Source organism: Maylandia zebra, linkage group LG4 (assembly GCF_041146795.1).
Source record: "Maylandia zebra isolate NMK-2024a linkage group LG4, Mzebra_GT3a, whole genome shotgun sequence".
Lineage (NCBI taxonomy): Eukaryota > Metazoa > Chordata > Actinopteri > Cichliformes > Cichlidae > Maylandia > Maylandia zebra.
In genome coordinates, this window is record NC_135170.1 from 25,548,272 (window position 1) to 25,567,719 (window position 19,448).

The 19,448-nt window shown below is 42.9% G+C and overlaps 1 protein-coding gene across 2 annotated transcripts in view; it reads right to left on the bottom strand.

Moving 5' to 3' along the window:
* Nucleotides 1–875: 875 nt before the first annotated feature.
* Nucleotides 876–19,448, bottom strand: part of adgrl1a (adhesion G protein-coupled receptor L1a) — a 107,500-nt gene continuing 88,927 nt past the window's right edge. For both annotated transcript variants that reach the window (XM_076883272.1, XM_004559547.3), the window contains 14 exons: nt 18,624–18,804; nt 17,924–18,046; nt 16,826–17,034; nt 16,562–16,735; nt 15,786–15,989; nt 15,023–15,243; nt 14,669–14,735; nt 14,405–14,496; nt 14,108–14,276; nt 13,667–13,822; nt 12,484–12,580; nt 8,565–8,687; nt 7,160–7,177; nt 876–7,043 (listed from right to left, as the gene is read on the bottom strand). In XM_076883272.1, the coding sequence (XP_076739387.1) occupies nt 6,133–7,043; nt 7,160–7,177; nt 8,565–8,687; nt 12,484–12,580; nt 13,667–13,822; nt 14,108–14,276; nt 14,405–14,496; nt 14,669–14,735; nt 15,023–15,243; nt 15,786–15,989; nt 16,562–16,735; nt 16,826–17,034; nt 17,924–18,046; nt 18,624–18,804 (2,745 nt within the window). In that variant the 3' untranslated portion in view covers nt 876–6,132. The remainder of the gene's footprint in view (nt 7,044–7,159; nt 7,178–8,564; nt 8,688–12,483; nt 12,581–13,666; nt 13,823–14,107; nt 14,277–14,404; nt 14,497–14,668; nt 14,736–15,022; nt 15,244–15,785; nt 15,990–16,561; nt 16,736–16,825; nt 17,035–17,923; nt 18,047–18,623; nt 18,805–19,448) is intronic.

Sequence of the window (19,448 nt, forward strand, 5' to 3'; positions counted from 1 at the left end):
TGTGCTGCTGTGGCTTACTTGACTGCTGCCAGCAAACGGTGTTGCGTTCAAAAGTCAGTAATCTATACTCACACTGCAGTTATTAAATGATTACATCAGGGATCACACCACACTGTATGATTAATTAACCTTGACTGATGCTTTGTAAAGCCGGCTCTAGCAGAGCAAGTATGCCCACTGGTCTGCATGTACATACACATACGTATGAAATGGTTTAAAGCACCACTGGAGTCTGGTAATACTCACTCGGGGTTACTGTAGTGCAACAAAGCCTTGCTCTCTGCAGACAAATATAGGATCAGTCCTCAGGACCTTTATTAGCAGCTGTCCAAACACCAGGAGTCGGAGTTTTGCCTCTTAAACTGACAGCTTGCTTCTTTCTGCATGTCTTTGATCATTCACAAATATGCTTTGGACACAGCAGCATTTGACAAAATCATCATGCCAGCCACCAGGTCAAATGGTGTGCACATACTGTGTGGTTCAAAGGGGAGCTGACTCAGGAAGGGGCTGACTCAGGAAGGGGCTGGGTTGCCTGGCTTCAATCCCCTGCTTCCTCTGGTTCTCAAATGAACAGCACAATATTGTTGCAACCTGCAAGATAGCCCATGAATAAAACATAGCCACTGTATTAGTGCTTAAAGACATCTTTTCATTTTCAGTTTGAACCATATATTGAAGTTTATATGCATATAGAAAAGCGGAAGATTAATAACAATTTCTCTCTGCTGGTTACCTCTTTTAGCACGCTGGAACATACACAAGTACAGAAGCAATTATGCTGTGCATCAGTGCACAACCACATACACACAAGTGTGCACCACAGTACAGCTCCTTCAAGACATTCCCCAAGAAACCTTCAAGCATGAACAGTGTATATTTTAAATAGTTTTTTTATTAATATGTGCTGATACAAGGTCGCTTTGACCTGCAATGATGGAAACACTCACAGAAAATCATCCCCTTTGGCCCAAACAGCTATCAAAGCAATGAGTGTGAGAAAACAAAAATCAAATAAGACAAATGAACATGATTCCTAAAAGAAAACCAAAGTGTTATATTTACCTCAGTTTACAAATGTCTCAGCAGTACATATTAAATTATCCATTTCATAGAAAAATCACAGAAAGCTCTAGATATGGTGCTATATGTAGAACCCCACATGGCACAATGTCAGTGCTCACGCTGCCATATAGCTTGCTATGTAATAACCACTAGCACCCAATGATTTACCTCCTTAATGTTAAGCATTTCAGGTATGTGTAATACTGACCAAGTTCCATTGTACTGAGCTAATTAATACAGCTCTCAGATGATCATCAGGATATCCCATCCATAACCACTGAAGCCAGATATTATACATCTGGTGACAGACACCACATGGGGCTGAATTTTTTGGCCTGTCCCATGGATGATCATGGATTGAGATTACTACAGCCATGAACAGGTGCATGTAGGAACTGTTCAACTCCCCCCAAACCTCAAGCAAGAAAGAAAAAGACAGATTCAGCCTGCTCCAGCTGTGTCAATTGTTTTATTCTTGAACCTTATAATGTCAACATGTTTAATCGTTTGGAGAAACCCTTGTTGTCCAGGAGCCCCGGGTGTTGCTGGTACCACGCTGTGTATTAAAGATCAGAACTTTCCTGAAATGCTGGCACAGCTCCACAGACACATACTCAACACAAAAGTTAAAGAGCAAAAGTTCATTATTGTGTTCATCCAGTACCTCTAAAGAGTCTTAGTAACTACTTTAAAGGAGTCATGTGGAGAAGAAGAAATCAATAACAAAATAGTACTACCATATGATTTGTTTATATTTGCTCTTTAAAAATCTCTTTAGGAAAATCATGGTGCATTTGCAGGCACTGTAAAAATCGTGCTTTAATTGGCTGATGCGGCAGTGGTCTCATTTTCACATTTTTTTTTTGTTAAAGGAAGCATCCGTTAGCTCAAACAATCCCATCATCTTTCTTTCCATCACAGGCAGATTTGTTTTATGAATGAACTTGAGATCTGACATGCCAGCTTGATCAATTTAAACCATAAAGTAATAACTTCTGGTCTGCAAACCACCGTCAGAAAGCAATCTGAAACAAAGTAGCACATCCATCTCCTTATCTCCAGATACGCTCCTGCACAGCCTCACTGCAAACCCCTCTCACCAGCCGTCCCTCCCTCTCTCACCGCCTATGGCTATATATTTGTGACATCTGTGACATCTCTGCTGATGCTGTCCCTCCTCAGTCCTCCTCACGGGCCAGTCTTTGCAGACATAATGACCCTCTGCTCCTCTGGCGCTGTTGAATTCACACACCGCTGTCCTGCCGCTTCTGTACCGCCCTCCTGGTGTGATATGGTCCACACAAAAATGTCTGCGTGTGAATGGGTCAACTGTGAGTGAACAGACTGAAGTCCTGCTGGGACCGCTGTCTAATGATAGACTGAACAATGGCACAAGCTGCAGGGGTGAAACAGCACTGTGTCAAAGGTTGGGCATCCAACCTTTTAAACAACTTCCCACATAACCACTAAAGCTCACACGTCAGGCCTGCCACTGGCTTGGAAGGTTTGCAAATCTAGACAGAAAACAAGAGAATGGAGGTGAGCGAGAGTGAGTTCACAACAATAAATTAGTACCCACTGTGTTATTATTGTAATCAGAGGTTTGAAGGGCTTTGAATGGTGAAGAAACTCCCATCGTGAGAGCCTCCATCCGACAGCGTGGGCCGCGAACCTTCTCCTGTATAATCACCATCATTTACAGCAGTGCAGCCCTCCACTGTTTATTGAGATATTAATCTGGGATAAACAAAGCTTTTGACAAAACAAATTAACACTCTCAAAGAAGTGCTGCACTAATGGAGTCCACTGAGATTGATATTAAAATGTGGATGAGTTTTGGGGGAGGGCCCTGGGTAGTGCTGGAAAAAAAAAGAAAAAAGAGAGAGAAGCAGGCCCAAGGTGACGCACATTCCTCTTCGCAAAGGGAGTGTCTGTCTAAACAGCGTTTCCCCCTGGGGCGAGTCCCAGCTGAACACTGGAGATCAGCATCAGCAAGTTATATCAAATACAATGAGAGCAGGATAATGATGATGGTGTTGAGAACAAAGAGGATACGGATAATGATGGCCATCTTGAGATTCCCATTAACACTTCCACCCTGGAGTGAATTGTTTTATCTTCAGTCTTGCTTGTTAAAATACATTCAAGTTGTCCTCAGTTGACCAGTGAGTGCTACTATGATACCGAGCCCCCACCGCTAATTCAGCCACAAGTCCCGCGCCGCAGCAGAGCCCAACACATGTCCATATTGTCTCTTCATTTGTAAACCGACAGCTCTGAAGCTACAAATCCAAGTGACGCATGTATCATCAGACCAGTATTGCACATGTTTCCCCTATGGCTCAAGTGATGATACCGCAACCTTTTCCTTTGAGCCTCATCACGATCTGTGTCCCATACAATGTTACTTACACAAATGATCAGAATAGCAAGGAAAAACGGCGGCAAATCCGTGTAATCCCCTTCCCTTATCTGTCTTTAACCCCTCTCTCGCTCGCTTTCAGCCCCAGGAGCCTTAGCTAAAAAGCTGTCCTTTGGGTTCTCTTAGAAGTGGGACACTCAGGCCCTAGCCAAATGTCACACTGCAGTGGATGCATCTATTTTCTGCTCACGTCGTATCCACACATCACACTCTTTTGTAGCTGCAGGTTTGGGGGGCAATAGTTAAAGAGTGCCATGAATAAATCAATGTAAATAAATATTCCATAGATATATAATCTGATAAATAAACCATAACAAATACTTTTAAATAAAGGGTAAAGGAAAGGAAACTCTTCCTTTTAAAAGGTCAAATAGATTTCAGCCAGATGAAAGGAGTCTCACAAGTGGCTCTCCCTAGACAGCTCATTTTGCTTGCATAAGGTGGCATATTGGAAACGTGTTCCTCGCGATCGGTCAACCCTGCTTGTCATTTTCATGCTATAGTGTTACCTCTTGTCTCTCGAGGCAGTCTGAATTTTCCTGTCCTCCTTGTACCTGAACGCAGCGGTAAGAGCAACTTCCATTTGAGGCAGAAAAGTAATGGCAGCTCTCTGAGATGAGTATCCCTCCTTCTCTGATGTGCATTCAAGTCAAGTCACAAAAATAGCCTTTCAAATGTGTACGCACACACACATACGCACGCGCTCACAAACCAGACACTTATCAGACACACCCAGGCTCCCAGATACATTCGCACTTACACACATGCACACAGGAAAATAAGGAGTTGTCACATTAGGTTATGGAGTAATGCTGAAACTATCTTTAAGAAACAGCAAAATGCAATATTCTCTGAATGCAAATCATTATCATACATGCTAAAACCCCATGTTGTTAAAAGTACGTAATCTGGTTATATCTTCCAAATAATACAAGAACAAACCAAATCACTTTATGGATGCTGTCGTTCACCCACAATGCTTTATCGTGCTTTGTGAGGCACAGAATGACATTTGACAACATCTATCTCGCTTGCCCCGCACCTCCCACTCCCGCTGCCTTTGCCAATTCCACCCAGGGAATGTCAAAGGTCAAGCATTAACAACATGTAATGGATTATATCACATAAAAATTGTGCCAGGATTTTTTTTGTTGTTCCATTTTTCATTTGTATAAATAAAACCTATTACACATCTTAATCTCTCTCTCTCTACCACTGCCTTTTGATCACTAGGGAATTTTAGTGAAACACTACTGGAACGGCGAGAGAGTGAGAGATCAAGCAATGGGGGAGAGAGATAGAGTGTATCATTCAGGTCACAAACTCCAAAACATTTTATTATTTTTTTCTTTCGTCAGTTTGTTGCAGTACAAGAAGTCATTTCTCATAGTATTTATTACTTTTTGTTGCTTTTGATCATCTGGTGTCTCTATTTACATAGTAGGAATAAAGTAGATTCATGTGTTGTTCCTATGTACACGGTCATACCAATTGGTCGGCCGGTGCGATTGTGACATTTACAGTCTTGCTTGTCACAGCACCGCACAGGGATCGAGTCCACTTCAACTGGCTAGGCTCTAACAGCAAAGTACAAGGGGAGGGGGGCAATACCAATCCGCACTCGCAGCCCCTCGAGGATGTAGACCAACAAATTGAATACTCTGTTCAAAACAACAGCAAGACAGTCATTTAACTTTTCAAAATGCCTAAAGCAAACGACCAAAGAGAACAGTGGAGAGGATTGGCCAGTCTTAAGGGTGCAGGGTCTCCTGTTCTGGAGGGGTGGTGCAGTGCCTCCTCAGTCTCTGTCTTTACCTCCACTCCGCCGCTGTACAGAGCTGTCTATTCACAGCACGCAAAAATGAAGGCAGTTACCCTAAATCAGCTCCCCCTGCCTGCTTGGAACAAAAGCTCTTGCTCCCTTTTACTTAGACGGGGTACTTTTTTTAACTTTTGATGTTCAGTAATGAGCACTTGTAGATGGGTGAAAGTATATATGTGTGCGTGAGTTTGCCTTGTGAATGTTCTAGTTTCTGTTCTGGCTCAATAAAAGATATTTTTGGCAACAATGAAGAGCTTTCTGTGTGACATATTTTAGATTATAACAGTGTACTATATTCCCTGTCTCCACAGCTAACTACTCCTATCAAATGATGACTTGAAAAAGACCTATGGATGGTAAGAAAGGGAAATGAGATAAAATATAAAATGATATCGCCATCTCCGGAGGCAGGCTCGAAGAGAAATTACATTAAAAAAAAAAGCTTTAACAAAGTTTCTAAAGTTTTGAAAAATCCAAAAGGTAAAGGGGGTGGGTTGGTACATTCAGAGTGCTGGACTTGGCCTTAGGGTACCAGAAGAACTGGGGACGACTGGGGTTAGACAGAGCCGATGAACACTCTGTGGAAAAACACCCATCCCTCATCTCCATAAGACTGGGGAGGGTTGAAGATAAAGCCTGCATCTGCAGAGTCAGCCATGTATCCCCCAGAAAGTCAATTTGTTTGCTCATATGTTAGTTAAATAAAAGTCAAGACAAAGAAAGGCAACCAAACAAGCAGAAAGTGGAGAGACCCGAGAGAGAGATGGGCTAGGAGGAGGCTCTGGCCATCACATTAGTCCCCAACTTCCTCTTTAACCTCCAGTCACAGGCTGGTGACCAGCTGCATCTGTCCATCACCCTCATTGTGGACAGGCTCTTGGGCCTGGTGTCCCTCCCCACTTGGTCTCCGGGGTGGGGCTTGGTAGAAGGTCTGCATTGGGGCCCCACGAGAGCCCAGGGCAGGCCTCCCGGAGCTGTAGTACAGCTCCTCCGGGGGCTGAGCTGAGCGGGGCACCACCTCCAGGGGCTCAGGACTGCTGTCAGGGTAGGGTGAGTCTCGCAGGTTGGTGATGCTGGTGTACAGGGAGTCATGGGCAGGAGAATCAGGCGCTCTGTTGCCTCCCTGCCCACCAGCACTTTGGCCACTGTGGCCCAGGCTCTCTGTGAGATCGGCCGTGTAGCTCTCCGACTCCTCTGGATCGCTCTGGTAAAGGACTGACTGGGCACGCTGTAACAGCAGGGGCTCCTCCAGAGCTTTATACAGCAGCTCTACATCCTGTGGCGTACGCTGCCGCCCCTCTCTCAGAAAGTCCTCCTCTTCGTCCATACTCGCAGATTGGTCCGGCCCAGCTGCTGTTCCCCGACCAACTCCACCGTGAAGATGTCCTCTGGCCAGGCTGCCATACACTCTGTCTCCTACTTCACCTCCACCTCCTCCACTTCCTCCTCCAACACCACCTCTCAAGTTGTTGTGCACAAGTTCGGAGATGATCATTTTCTCGAAGGCCGCAGCATCAGAGAGGTTTCTTCTGACGCCTCCGCCTCCCAGAGCTTCTGAGCTGCGGGGATTAAAGATGGGTGGGGGAGTTTCTCCACTCCCACCACTTAAGAAGTCACAGCTGCCCCCACCTCCACCTGCTGGGCCACCACGCAGGGAGTAACTGTTGTTGAAGTTACCGTTCAAGGGCAGGGTTTCCATTCCACACGGGTCACGGGGCTTAGATAATGTAGTCTCTGGATCCAAACAAAAGGACAAAGGGTTTTCGTATTATTATTATTATTACCATTGTTATTTTGTTTCATTGCGAATCAAATTCTAGTGAGGCAAGAAAACAGTTCATTATACTTACTTGGGTCACGAAAGGTTCCTGCGCATTGCAGAGAAAGTCATGCGGGGTGAATAAAATAAAAGGCAGTATTAAGCAACTGTTTTTCAAACATTTCTAAAAGGGAAACATAGGTGGCAGAAAAAAGCATCCTTGTTACTCCATCCCTTCCCCCTCTCTCTGTCTCTCCCGCTCTCAACACCAACCAACTCTTGCCAAACACCCAAACACATCCGCGGTCACATTACCTCTGATTTATGCAGACTTAGTCCCGTTTTTTTGACACCTTCCTCCAACATTTACCGTACATCTAAGTTCAAGAAAAATATTCTGGATATTTATTTAGTATTGTCAGTGATACCTGGATACATACATAATTCATACAAAAGCTTGTATAGTAGCAGTAATGTTTATTTTATGAACTTCTTTCCACACACCAAAGAAATGGTGCTTTTTTTTCTCTCCCGCCCCCCTCATACCAAATCACTATCTCAGCAAAGCAAAAGTCACACAAAAAAGTGAGAAGCGTGTTCATTTTTAAAATTTAATGTGTAGTACGACTTTAATCAACGTTCTTCTTCGATGGTGGTGTGGGTAATTAGACATTCTAATGAAGTGCTCTCCCTCTCCTCTACCACTCTCTTCTAAAAATGACTTGGCTGCCAGGCCTGTGGCCATCAGCCTTGACGTATTGTGCAGAGAGGCTTTAAAATATTTAAAAGAAACGCCGCCTTAAATTTCAGTCCTCAGACACTTAGGCTGATACTCTGCGGGTGCGCAGGAAACAGCTACACACAGTAATACTTCTCAGTTACCAAGTGAATATTGGTACTATAGTGGAGCAATCAACAAGACATGTCTTATTCTGCAGCTACTGGCATTCAAAGAGCCGGGCTAGAACACCGCAATGCAATAACACAGCTATTAGGCTGAGTCCCACTCTGAAACAGAAACAAGGACATAAATACACACATACCTGAACAACCTACATCCAGATGGACTGTTCATTTTCACAAAGCTGTCTGTTCGCCTTCAGCAGCCAGCATGCTTTAAGCCGACTTTTTCTGACTGGAAAGCGAAAACCATCCTAAAGATTTTGGCAGTCACAGCTGTAGCTAAACTTCTAATCAATTTGTGGCTGTTCTCATGAAGATTCAAGATCTGACCAGATGGCTGGTTAGGCTGTAGGCACTGTTTGGCTCTGTTCTGCTCAGCCTAGTGAATCTGTCTGACAGCTACATAGTCTGGATAAAAAAAAACAAAAAATACAGAGACACACGCACATGCACGCACACACTGGATGTATACACCATGCCAAACTGCTGACAGAGTAACAGACAGAAGGACAGCAAGCTGAGCACATACTCTACGCGCACACATACAGCAACAAAACTGCACACACAGAGTGAAGTGTTCACGAGGAGCTAACCAGTAGAGTTGAAGACACCAGGTGAGGGTGGGGTGAAGCTTTCAGCCAGCAGAGTGTTGTAAGGAGAGGTACCAGAGCGAGTCTGTAACACTGGGTTTGTCAGAAGGTGGTTCCCCATGGTTGCTGCAAGACACAAACATTTAAAGTACAAACATCATCATAAAAATAATCATAAATTTGCCCCAAAGGCATGCAAAGTAAGCACAGAAACATGGCACACAATAAGTGTGACATTCTGAAATGCACATTTCCAGACTCTAATAACATCTGGAATCACCAAAATATTTACTGTTTATTCAGATGGGGCTATTTTTGTTATGCCAGTGCTTTATGGAGTAATGCATTTCACAGTGTTCTCCACCGTGTTCATGCCTGCTGATTGTAACCTTTGAGTAAAAATACAATTGCAGGGGAAAGGTACTGTTTAGAGCGTTGCTATTCACTTTTTCCATCTGACAATGCAGTCAGATGGGAGAGACTAGTAATGCATGCCATTATGTAGTCTAAGGGTGCAGCCATTGAAACAGTTAATTTCACACTGAAACGTGAATGCCACTACAAGACAAATATAATTCAAAGAAATGGCACACTGAGAATGTTGTATAAAGCCCATGTATGGCTCGGGCCTGAGGCAACTCGAACAGAAATGCCATGAAATTAAAAATAGGACAGCATGACGGAGAGTCGTCCAAGGCAAAGTGCAACCTTCAGGTCTCCTGCAACCCGTTCATCACACAGAAAGGGAACAGGGAATTCTAGAAAAGTAAAATATGCACTCACACACAGCTATTTATTTGTCATTTCCACTCCTCTTACACTTCCTCTGTCCATCTTTCTGGCGTGCCACACAAACCCCTCTCTCTTCATTCCCTGGCTTGCTTTGCTGCGTTCAACCACATTTTCTCAGCTCCTTGTGCCAGTTTTTTTTTTGTCCAAACACCACCAAATTAGTTGGGATTAGCTGTCTGTGTGCACCACACAGGAATATCCTGTAGAAAATTAAAGAAAGCCGCTTTAAGTGTGGAGGAAAAGTAGGGCAAGGCAAATCATCGGAGGCTCTATGTGTGTATGCGCATATACTGTAGGCCTTTTTTTTCCGGGACCGATTACTATTGTCAGGAAGAGATTGCGGTTCATAGAGAAGTGAAGTGGGGAAATCAAAGAGATCTGAGATGCCAGTGATAACAACACAGCATCTCTCCTCCAGATTCTGCCTTTTTAATTACTCCTCCATGATAGCGTCTTATTCTACATCTCTCTTTTCGTCTCCCGTGCTCCCTTTTGTCTTCCGCTTTCTGCCAAACTTTTCAGAGAAGTGAAGAAAATAAAGGCTTCACAGCAGAGTTGTTTGTCTCTGACAGAGTACCATAGAGTGATCCACATAGTGTGTGTCTCTTCCAGGCCTGGTGATTGCTCTGTCTTGAAGAAAAGACCCAGAAAGCGACCCACCAAACACAAACACACACATCCACCTTTCATCCATCCAGCTCACTCGCAGCACACCTCACCTCTTCCTCACCCCCTGCCTTGCTCCTGTCACTCTCCTCAATTAGAATAATTACCCCCTGTTCGCTCACACGCTAATCAGTTCATTAAAAACAAAATGGATGAAATTAGCATAGAGAGTGACGGCTGATTTAGCGACTGCCTCTGTGTCATGATCAACACCCCACCCCCCTCCCCAAACCAATCTTGAACCTGAGCCAACCTTGATCGTCTCAGTGTCACTGATTGCTGCGGCAGTGACGCCACCAGTTGCTTAGGCTGAGACAATCAGTGACTCCATGCATGCTTCTGTTTTTTTTTTTGTTTTTTTTTTACTTCTTCACGTCTTAAATATTTGATCTTGCCCTCTTCGTGTGCTGCTTGGAGTTCGGAGGGGACTGCATGCATCACTAATGTGTGTCTGGATGAAATCGATCTCATGGAATAGCTAAAAGAGTTGAAAACTGGGACAGAGATATCAAGATTTCTGTCTATTTCTTTTTTATTTTGTGGGAAATATATTTTTAAAAGGAGAATATAGCACAAATATACAAGATTTGGCAATGCAACACAAAAAGTGGGAGCACGTGTGTCTGAAAAAAAACATCACACAGCTGGTGATTTGTGATTTTGTCTAATTTACAAAGTAAAATGAGGAAAAAGAAAATTAAAAAAATGTCTCTTGGTTGTTGAGCGGCAATGATTGCCTGGGAACGTCTTCACAACCTTTTCTCGTGGCAAAGGAAAGTCAAAAAATCATTCTGGACGATAACTGTTGTAGTCAAGTGTCTTCGCCGCCTCTTTTTTCCTTTTAATTGATTACACATAAATCTGCTTAATTAGCTCAACTGAGAAATTCATGCAGGATCGTGAACTCACTTAGACGAACTTAACACATATTCACAAAATATAGCAGCTGAGCTTACAGTTTTTCTCAAATGCTAAAACACATTTCACAAACGTTACCACCAGGTCCCCCAATGTCCAAACACAACACCCTTCTCTAAAGCTACATAAACACAACCACACCTTCCCACTGCAAAACTCAAACTCCCACACCAAGAGAGCAGCTCGAAGCTGTCAAAACTGTAAACACTATACACAGCATTACACACTACAGCAAAACAATTGAAAACACAATGCTCAATTTGTGAGAAGGTTCTTTGTTTCATAACTGCCAATGCATATTTTAGAAGCTATACAGTAACGGATCGTCGTAGATCTCTGCAGAGGATTAGGCATTTAGATTTGTGAGTTTCATATGAGTAGTATAAATCTATAGAAAATCCTGCATGTACGTACACTACTGTAACACAACTCAATGCAAAAACAGAATCTATTGCACACAACAGTAATCTTGAAAACATGAACAGGGTGTGAAGTTTTTTTATTTACGTTATTCACACCACACACACACCACAATCACTGTGCGGCATCATGTCGCTGAGCTGTTGCTCGCATCTCGTCCGTAATGATGGCGCGAGGTTGTCTTGCTCTCCCTCCTGGACCTTCTCCTCTCCCATGTTGGCCTTCTCCTCTTCCTCCTCTCATTTGAACTCCTCTTCCTCATTGGCCTGCTCCTCTTCTTCCAGGGCCAGCTCTTCTCCCTCCTCTGCATCAGATTCCTCTTCCCCTGACTCTGCCTTCATCCATTGTGTTTGTTTGGAACCTTCAGCATACTGTGCACTCTGAACTTGCTTTTACATGTGGGTACAGCATTAGCAACAAGTGTCTTCAATTTTGAGTCATTGTGTGTAGTGAATGACGCCAGGTGTGTTCCCTGTGTTCAAAGATTGGTGACTGTGGCAAGCATTTTGCATCACATGGGCTTTCATTTGAGGATATGAGCAGAGTTGTTTTGCAACATGTGTTTTAGCAAGGAAAGATGTGTTTAGATTTATGAGTACAGAGGGTTGTGTTTTGTGAATTGTGTCTTCATGTGACATGTGTTTATGGTACTGGAATATGGTGGCTACATTTAGTAAATGTGTTTAGACTACTGGTCATTTGGGTTACAGGATTGGCTTTTGTGTTTTAACATTTGAGAAAAACTGTAATATACTGTAGGTCTGCAGCTGCTAAGTGCTTTTACTGACAAGCAGCTGCCACTGCACTGCAAACCATCACCAACCAGCCTTTAAACATTTTGTTATTCAGTTTAAACTGTTGCTGCCGGTGACTGCTCTTTGCCAGCTTGCCGGAAAGCTAAAAGGCAAATAGCATTAAAAGTTGATCTTAGCACATTAAGGACATGAACATGTACATATCATTTTATGTTCATATTTAACACCCAAGAATAACGGCTCTGTCCACGCTACTCCCATTCTCTATTTTCTTTGTTAAATGCTGTAAATCTGTATGTGCGTTACGTGTGTCTGAGAATTTCAGCGAGTATGATTTAATGGAGGGAGAAATATAGAGAGGGAGGTCTCACCACGGTTGAGTGTCGGGGTGCTGTTGATATCTCCCGCCATGAAAGAAGATTCCGTCTGCTTCCGAACCGTGTCGTTCCACATCCTGCGGATCCGACTCTGGAAGAGGAAGCATGGTGCAGTGAGTGGCAGTAAACACACAACAAGTTAAATATAGAAACACGGCGGGTAGACTTTGTAACTCAGTGGGGCAGCTGTAATCAAAACTGTGGGGCTCGCTCTAATCTGCAAAGAACAATAGGCAAACACGCCAGACAAAGAGACTGAGGCGTCGAGTAAAGAGAAACACAGCTTTGTCATGTTATCGTGACGGAGGCTAACAAGCTTGAGATTTGTAAGACATGACTGTAGTAGTCGATGTAATTGTTGTTTGGAAGTGTTATTACAGTTTGAAAAAGCTTGTTTGCCGATTGTGAGCAATAATTGCCATTGTTTGTGTATGTGTCTGTGCAGCTGCGCATATGCCAGCATCTACAGTATTTTCCAATGACGTGCATGATGCCTGTGTCTATATATACACCATGTGGACTACAAAGGATATCTTTATAACTGAGTCATCAAGCCTCCCAAGCAAACGGCTTTCAGTAATGGTTAGAAAAACTGCCAAACATTTAAAAAATAAATAAAATAAAGATTCAATTTTCACAGTAGAAATAAGAGTAAGCCAACTGATTAGTGGGCATCATTTGCACGTCATAAATCATGTAACGCACTTTAAATGTGCTCCGTGTGTGCACTGATAAAAAAAAAAATTATTTAAATGTTGCTTTTGCACCTTTTGGCTTAGGCTGTGGGCTGACAAGTAAGTTAAATAATTAAATTCAAGAGCATTTAGTAATCAGTGAGTCACTGGTATTGATGAGCAATCAAATCCCAGCAGATACTCATTTTGTACTTCATAATCTTACATAAGAGACCCTTTAAACAGGGAGAAAATGTAGCTGCAGAGTGAGAAACCATGCCTAATTTTGAAAAGATTTGCTATGTTTTTACTTTTTTTTTTTGTTTAAAAAAAAACAAAACAGATAACATTTTTCATTTTGTTCCACTAAAACAGTCGTGTTGCTGCACAGGCTGTTTTTACTCATTATTTGCTCTTAGAAAAACACCATTTTAAAACTCAGCAGTGTTTTCCACTGATGATATGTTTGCGAGTGTTTATGTGTGGGTCTGTGCTGCCTGCACCTGTCTGTGGGCTGCTGCATGGCGAGCTTGGCTGCCACTGTAGTAGCGGTTGTTGGCACGGAGGCCCGAGTTCTTCAACGAACCGTGGGAGCTGTTGGTAGAGGTGCGGCTGCAGCAATAGGAGTGACGCAGACATTTACTGTACTCCTTATGGACCTGTAAAGAAAATAACACCACCGGCACAGTGGACAGGTTTGAGAGTCACTCATAAACACAAACACTTTCGTTTCTATAGGCTAAACTGAATGTGGAGCAACAGAGCCTTTTATCGCACAGCAACAGCAAAATGAAACAAAATCCAATATTTCTGAGCACGTCTACTGAATTTCAATTAGACTGGCACATCCATCCATTTGTTCATCTACACAACATTTCAGCTGCTTAGTCGTAATTAATTGAATTTATATAAAGTGCCTTTAAGATGTAGTTTGGAATTGTTACCTTCTTCTGCAGGGCACAGTGGAAGATAAAGATGAACATGCCCTGGAAGGCATTGAAGGTGCTGAAAAGGTAGGCCATGATGACTGTATTCTCGTTTATGAAGAGGAGGCCAAAGGCCCATGTCAAGCCAAGTAGAAAGAGCAGAGTGATGGCCCCTAGTGCCCAGGACCTGATCGAAGCGGAGAACGAGGTATTAACTAACACTGAGTTGATGCACAGATACACTAAGACAATTTGAAATGTCTTTTTTCTTCAAAAATAAAAATGTGTGAGTCTCACTGAGTAATTTGAACTCACTTAATATTATCCAAGCGGCTGGAGTCAGGTTTAAGTGCCGAAGAGTTGCGTATCATCTTGTGCAAAGTGATCATGAGGAAAATGAGGTTGAGCTAAGGAAAGACGATAGGAAGAAATAAATAATGTGCAGTGAGCACTCTAGTCCAAAATTACTGACTTCATATTGTTAATAACATTGCAAAATTGCATGCTGGTGAAATACTTCTGACTGCGGGATATCGAAATATGGAAGCTAATAATACTGCTTGACAGTAAAGCTAATACCATAATAACAAATGAAACAGGTCCAATGAAGCTCCAGATGAAGTAGTTATCCACTCGCAGCCAGCATCTGGAGTGGCACAGAGGAAACAAGTGAGTTATGCACAACTAAACCAACAAACAACTGTACACTCACACTGAGCTCATGCACATGAATGCACACACTATTTCTCTGTCTCAGCGGATTATCTTATGAAGGCTAATCATCAAGCTTTGGCTAAGTGTGTTCAGAGAACACAGTCTGTGGGGAGGTGCAAGAGCCCTTCACATGGCACTGCATATTACATTTCCATCTGGGGGAATAGCATAATCCTACTTCTCAATCTGCAGGTGCAAAAGGCCTGTATTCACACGTACGCTTTCTTGGTCCCATAGCTCCTGTAGTCTATGGCTGCAGAGATGCCCACCACAAGTGCGGGGAAGCAGTAGCCGCACAGATAGTAGTACTTTTTGCGTGAGTACTCGCTCTCAAAGACCTCCACCAGCATGAGATAGAGCTGCACACCCTCCAGACACATCCAGGAGAAGGCAGCCAAGAAGAAGAAATGCAGAAGGCCAGCAAAGATGGGACAGGCAATCTGAGTGTGGCAGCCATGGAGAAAGCAGAGAGAGGGAAAGGGGAAGAAGGAGGAGGAGATTGAAAATATGAAGTTAGAGGAGGAGATACAGTTAAGATTAAGGTATATAACTGAGTGAAACCACAAGAGGATAGAACGGAGTTACTATCTGGAAGTAGTGCTGGACACTGACAAGGGAAAAATGAAAAGCTGCCCCTGGGTCACAGGCTCCGTGCATATTATTGAGTGGTAATTCATTACTCAGTGCAGTAAATGTTTTATAGAGTAGGATAATGACACAGTGCCTCGATTTCAGCTTCAAAGTCATTCAATAAAAAAAAGTTAAAAAGTCGCCTGTGTTGTGCTTAATGCCATTTTCAAACCGGAATATGTAAAAAGTAACTAGATCTTGTGATTCAGTATCATTAAATGGGCACAAACACTAAGCTTTAAAGGGGGACATGTAACAGTAAACGCAAAGGTGGTAAAAAATATTTTATATCAAAGAAAACAAGTAAACCTCTATCCATAGAAAGTATCTGTTTGCTTTGCTACCGACTCACATGGTTTTCGGTCTTGTCGATGCCGATGAGGAAGAGCAGCTCTGCGATGAAGAGGTTGATGCAGAGATTCTTGTGGATGGTGTTGCGGTCAGTCTGGAGCCCCCGCAGGAAGCAGAAAGTGGAGATGCAGATGGCAAGACACACCAGGGAGATGACAATCCCCACCCAGGTGATCACAAAAAGGAACAGCTCGTGCATCTGTCCCTGGTGTTCAGGTTTGCACGGTGGCAAGAAACAAAGGTGTGTGGGGGGAGGGAGGGAGATCCAAGGGTTTAGGTTATAAAGCAGTATTGGGAAAAAGAGACAGCGGAGCAGAATTGGACAAATAAAGAGAGAGAAATTTAGAACAAAGAATAGTGGAATAGGAGATAAGCAGCAGAAACAATAGGGGGATGGATAAAACAGGGGGAGGGGAGAGAAAGAGCCAAATTGCCTTATTTAATATTTGCAAATATATGCAAGGAGCTAAAGTGTGAAGACAAGAGACAAGACGTCCTGAAAAAAATACATGACATTCAAATTCATGTGAATGTCAGTTAGAAGTAGAGGGACATGAATTTGTAAGCCTGTGCCTCCCTGAATGTCAGAGTGAAAGGAGGAAAAGAGAAAATTCAAAACAAAGAGCTTGTCAGCCTTGAGAGGGAACATTAATGTGCATGTGTGTGAGGGTGTGTGACTAAGAGTGAGCGAGCGCTAATGCTCACACGAGTGAACGTCTGCATAAATTACCAGGCTTGCAATTTAAGTGTGTGCCTGCCACGCCCTTGTTTACTTACGTCGGGCTCGTGGTGAGCCATGAGCACCGCGAAGTTGGTGAGGTGGCTGCAAGAGCAGGTGGTGTGTGTGTTGTTAGTGTCCAGTAGCCTGCAGCCCTGCGATGACCACTGGCCAGTCATTGAGCGCTCGGAGTAGTTCCAAAAAGAACAATTTGGAGTGTTGTAATTGTGCGACTGCAGAACAAAAAAGAGAGACGGATGAAGGAAAACATCAGTGGAGGTGCATCTTTCAGAATGACAAATGAGAAATTTGAATTTGCCTACCTTTAGATGTTTAAGCGTGAAAATCACTGGCTGAGTGAGAAACACTCTGCTGGACTCTTTGTTGATGGAGGCAGCAATCACGTGAGAGTTGACCACCAGGCGCTTCTTATCGTGGTTTGGTCCTTCCATTTCCATCTTCACAGTGGCGTTCTCAGTGGAAAGAAAGGATCCCAAATTTTTATACAGAATGAATACCACCTTGACTTGTCCTGCACATAAAAAAACAGACAAATTAATACCGGAAAATAAATAGAACAGTGAAAAGTAAAGTAAGTGTGGGGTGAAAGGTGTATGTTAAATGAAATGGGAAACACAAATGAAATTTTAAAAGGGGGGAGAGCAGAAAGCGAGGGAGGGGGAAACCAAATACAGAAAAAGGGCCATAATATGGAAAGGGCTGGAAGAATGGCAGCGACAGAGAGTGGGGAGTGACAGGGTGAGTGAAAGGGAGACAGAGAGAGTGAGTTAGTGAAGGTTAGAATGATGGTAAGGACCGTTTCATTTTGACTGGTGGAAGAGAGCGAGATTTAATGTAGAGGGCAATGGAACATTCATCCCTCAAGCATTCACAGATCTCTTATTATTCCATATGAATATTTCATGTGCGTTTGTTTCAATCATTCTAATCTCGTTCCCACTGCAGAGCCAAGCGGAGACAGAAAACAGAAAAGGGGGATGAGGGGGCCATGGAAGGAGGAGGGGAGCAATGGCGTTGGGGGTTGGGGCGGTAGGGGTGCTGGGTTAGAAACAAGAGAGATGGGAGCAGGGGATAAGATGGTGGAGAGAGACGGAGCGAGGGAATGGGATGGGGAAGAGAGGAGAGAGGGAGTGCTGAGATTGCTCTGTCAGACTGGGGCCGATTGTAATCTACACGCCTCCCCAGCTATTCTATTAAGACTGCTGTTAAGAAACCATCAAGAAAAGAAATTGTCTCAGCGCTTTTGTTAATCTGATTAGCCTATTATTATGAACCAATAACTTAGTCAACTGCATGCAGATTGTTTTAAGCCTGCATGAAAATGCAAATGGAAACATTAAGAGAGAGGCTGCACAGGACAGTGCAATTTTTCAGACAGGGATGGGGTAAGGGTTGCTGACCGTTGCGGCTGTACTGTTTGATAGTAGAGGCTGAAAGCTGGATGGTGCTGTCACTGGCGTAATTTTGCGGGAAGGACAAGTCCTGCATGTCCATCTCTGTGTTTACAACGTGCACCTGGAGATCTGATGGTAGAAACACAGAAATTGGTGCATATTTTTTAATTAAAAAAACAACAACCACAAAACAAATTTAGAGCCACAATCTGGAGTTAAAACTGCACATTGCATTTGAACAGCAGTCAGTACTGGCCTCAATTCATGTGTACAACAATCCTCTGCCAAGGTAGAAGCTGAGGTAGAGGTATATTTTCAGTGCTGTTTGTTTGCTGGCCTGTGTATCTGACTGATTTGTTTTAAATTTACTTCACCATTAAGCATAAACTACCAGAGCGAATTTCATTAAATTTGCAGCGGCTGGGCATGCTCAAAAGACAAACCCATAAAATGTTGGTACAGATCCAGACAGCCACTGTAAAAGGCAGTGATAGGCACTGTCCTTGGCAAATGACTCTTGAGTGTCCTTCTAGTTAACAAGATTTATATTACATATTTTTGATAAAATAAAATATAAGCAAAAAAGAGAAAAAATTCTACTTTTTGATTTATTTTTTTCTACCTTAAAAATTCGTGATTATGCTTTCATAACAGAAGTAACAATAAAAACAACATCTTGATCTTGACCTCACTGCTGTTTTCTTACCAATGCTGGGCGCTCGGTCTGTAAAGTTTTTCCCGTACATGTTGTTGGCCAGCAGGAAGGCTCCTTTTTCCAGGACGTCCAGTAGCATGGTGGCAGTGTGAGACTGCTCTGTGCTGTTCATGTCCTGCCATGACTCCAAAGCCTCAGGACGGAGCAAATTGTCCACTGTTTGCACCACCGCCTGGCCCGTGCAGAAGGCATAGCATTAATGCTAGCATCAATAGCATCAGTAATATGATCGATATTAGCAAGAACACTTTACAATATGGCACATACATAGTAAAAGTGACAAATGAGGAACTAATTTAACTTTTCAGGAAGTTTCTCGCTTTGATTCTTTTGTCTACTTAACACAAGTAGGAACACAAATGTAATGTTAGGCAATAGCAAGGTAATCATGAAGTTCAGATGCATCCCTAGCAGCTACTTAGCATTTTACTCAATAGCACACCAGGTAACACAAAATAACAATTTCATTATTGTGCAGTAACTGCTATTGCTTATTGAATTTGTGTCATTTAGAACCCAATCCGGAGTAAATCCAATTCTATCTAGTAACTAATTATTAGACACTGGTTCATTAACACTGTTTCCAGCATTGTGTTCTTTCAGAAAGAAGTCTTAGGTACTTATTAGCCATTAAACATGTTAGTTCCTGATTTGTTTGTCACTTTTTTGGTAAGTATTCATTTTGTGAGCTATATTGTAAAGTGTTACCGTATAACATTAGCACCTCAAAGTGCAAAGTCTATTGCACTATAACTTCCGAGAAACTCACCACTTCCTTGCACTACATTTATTACTCTGCTATGTAAGACATATTAC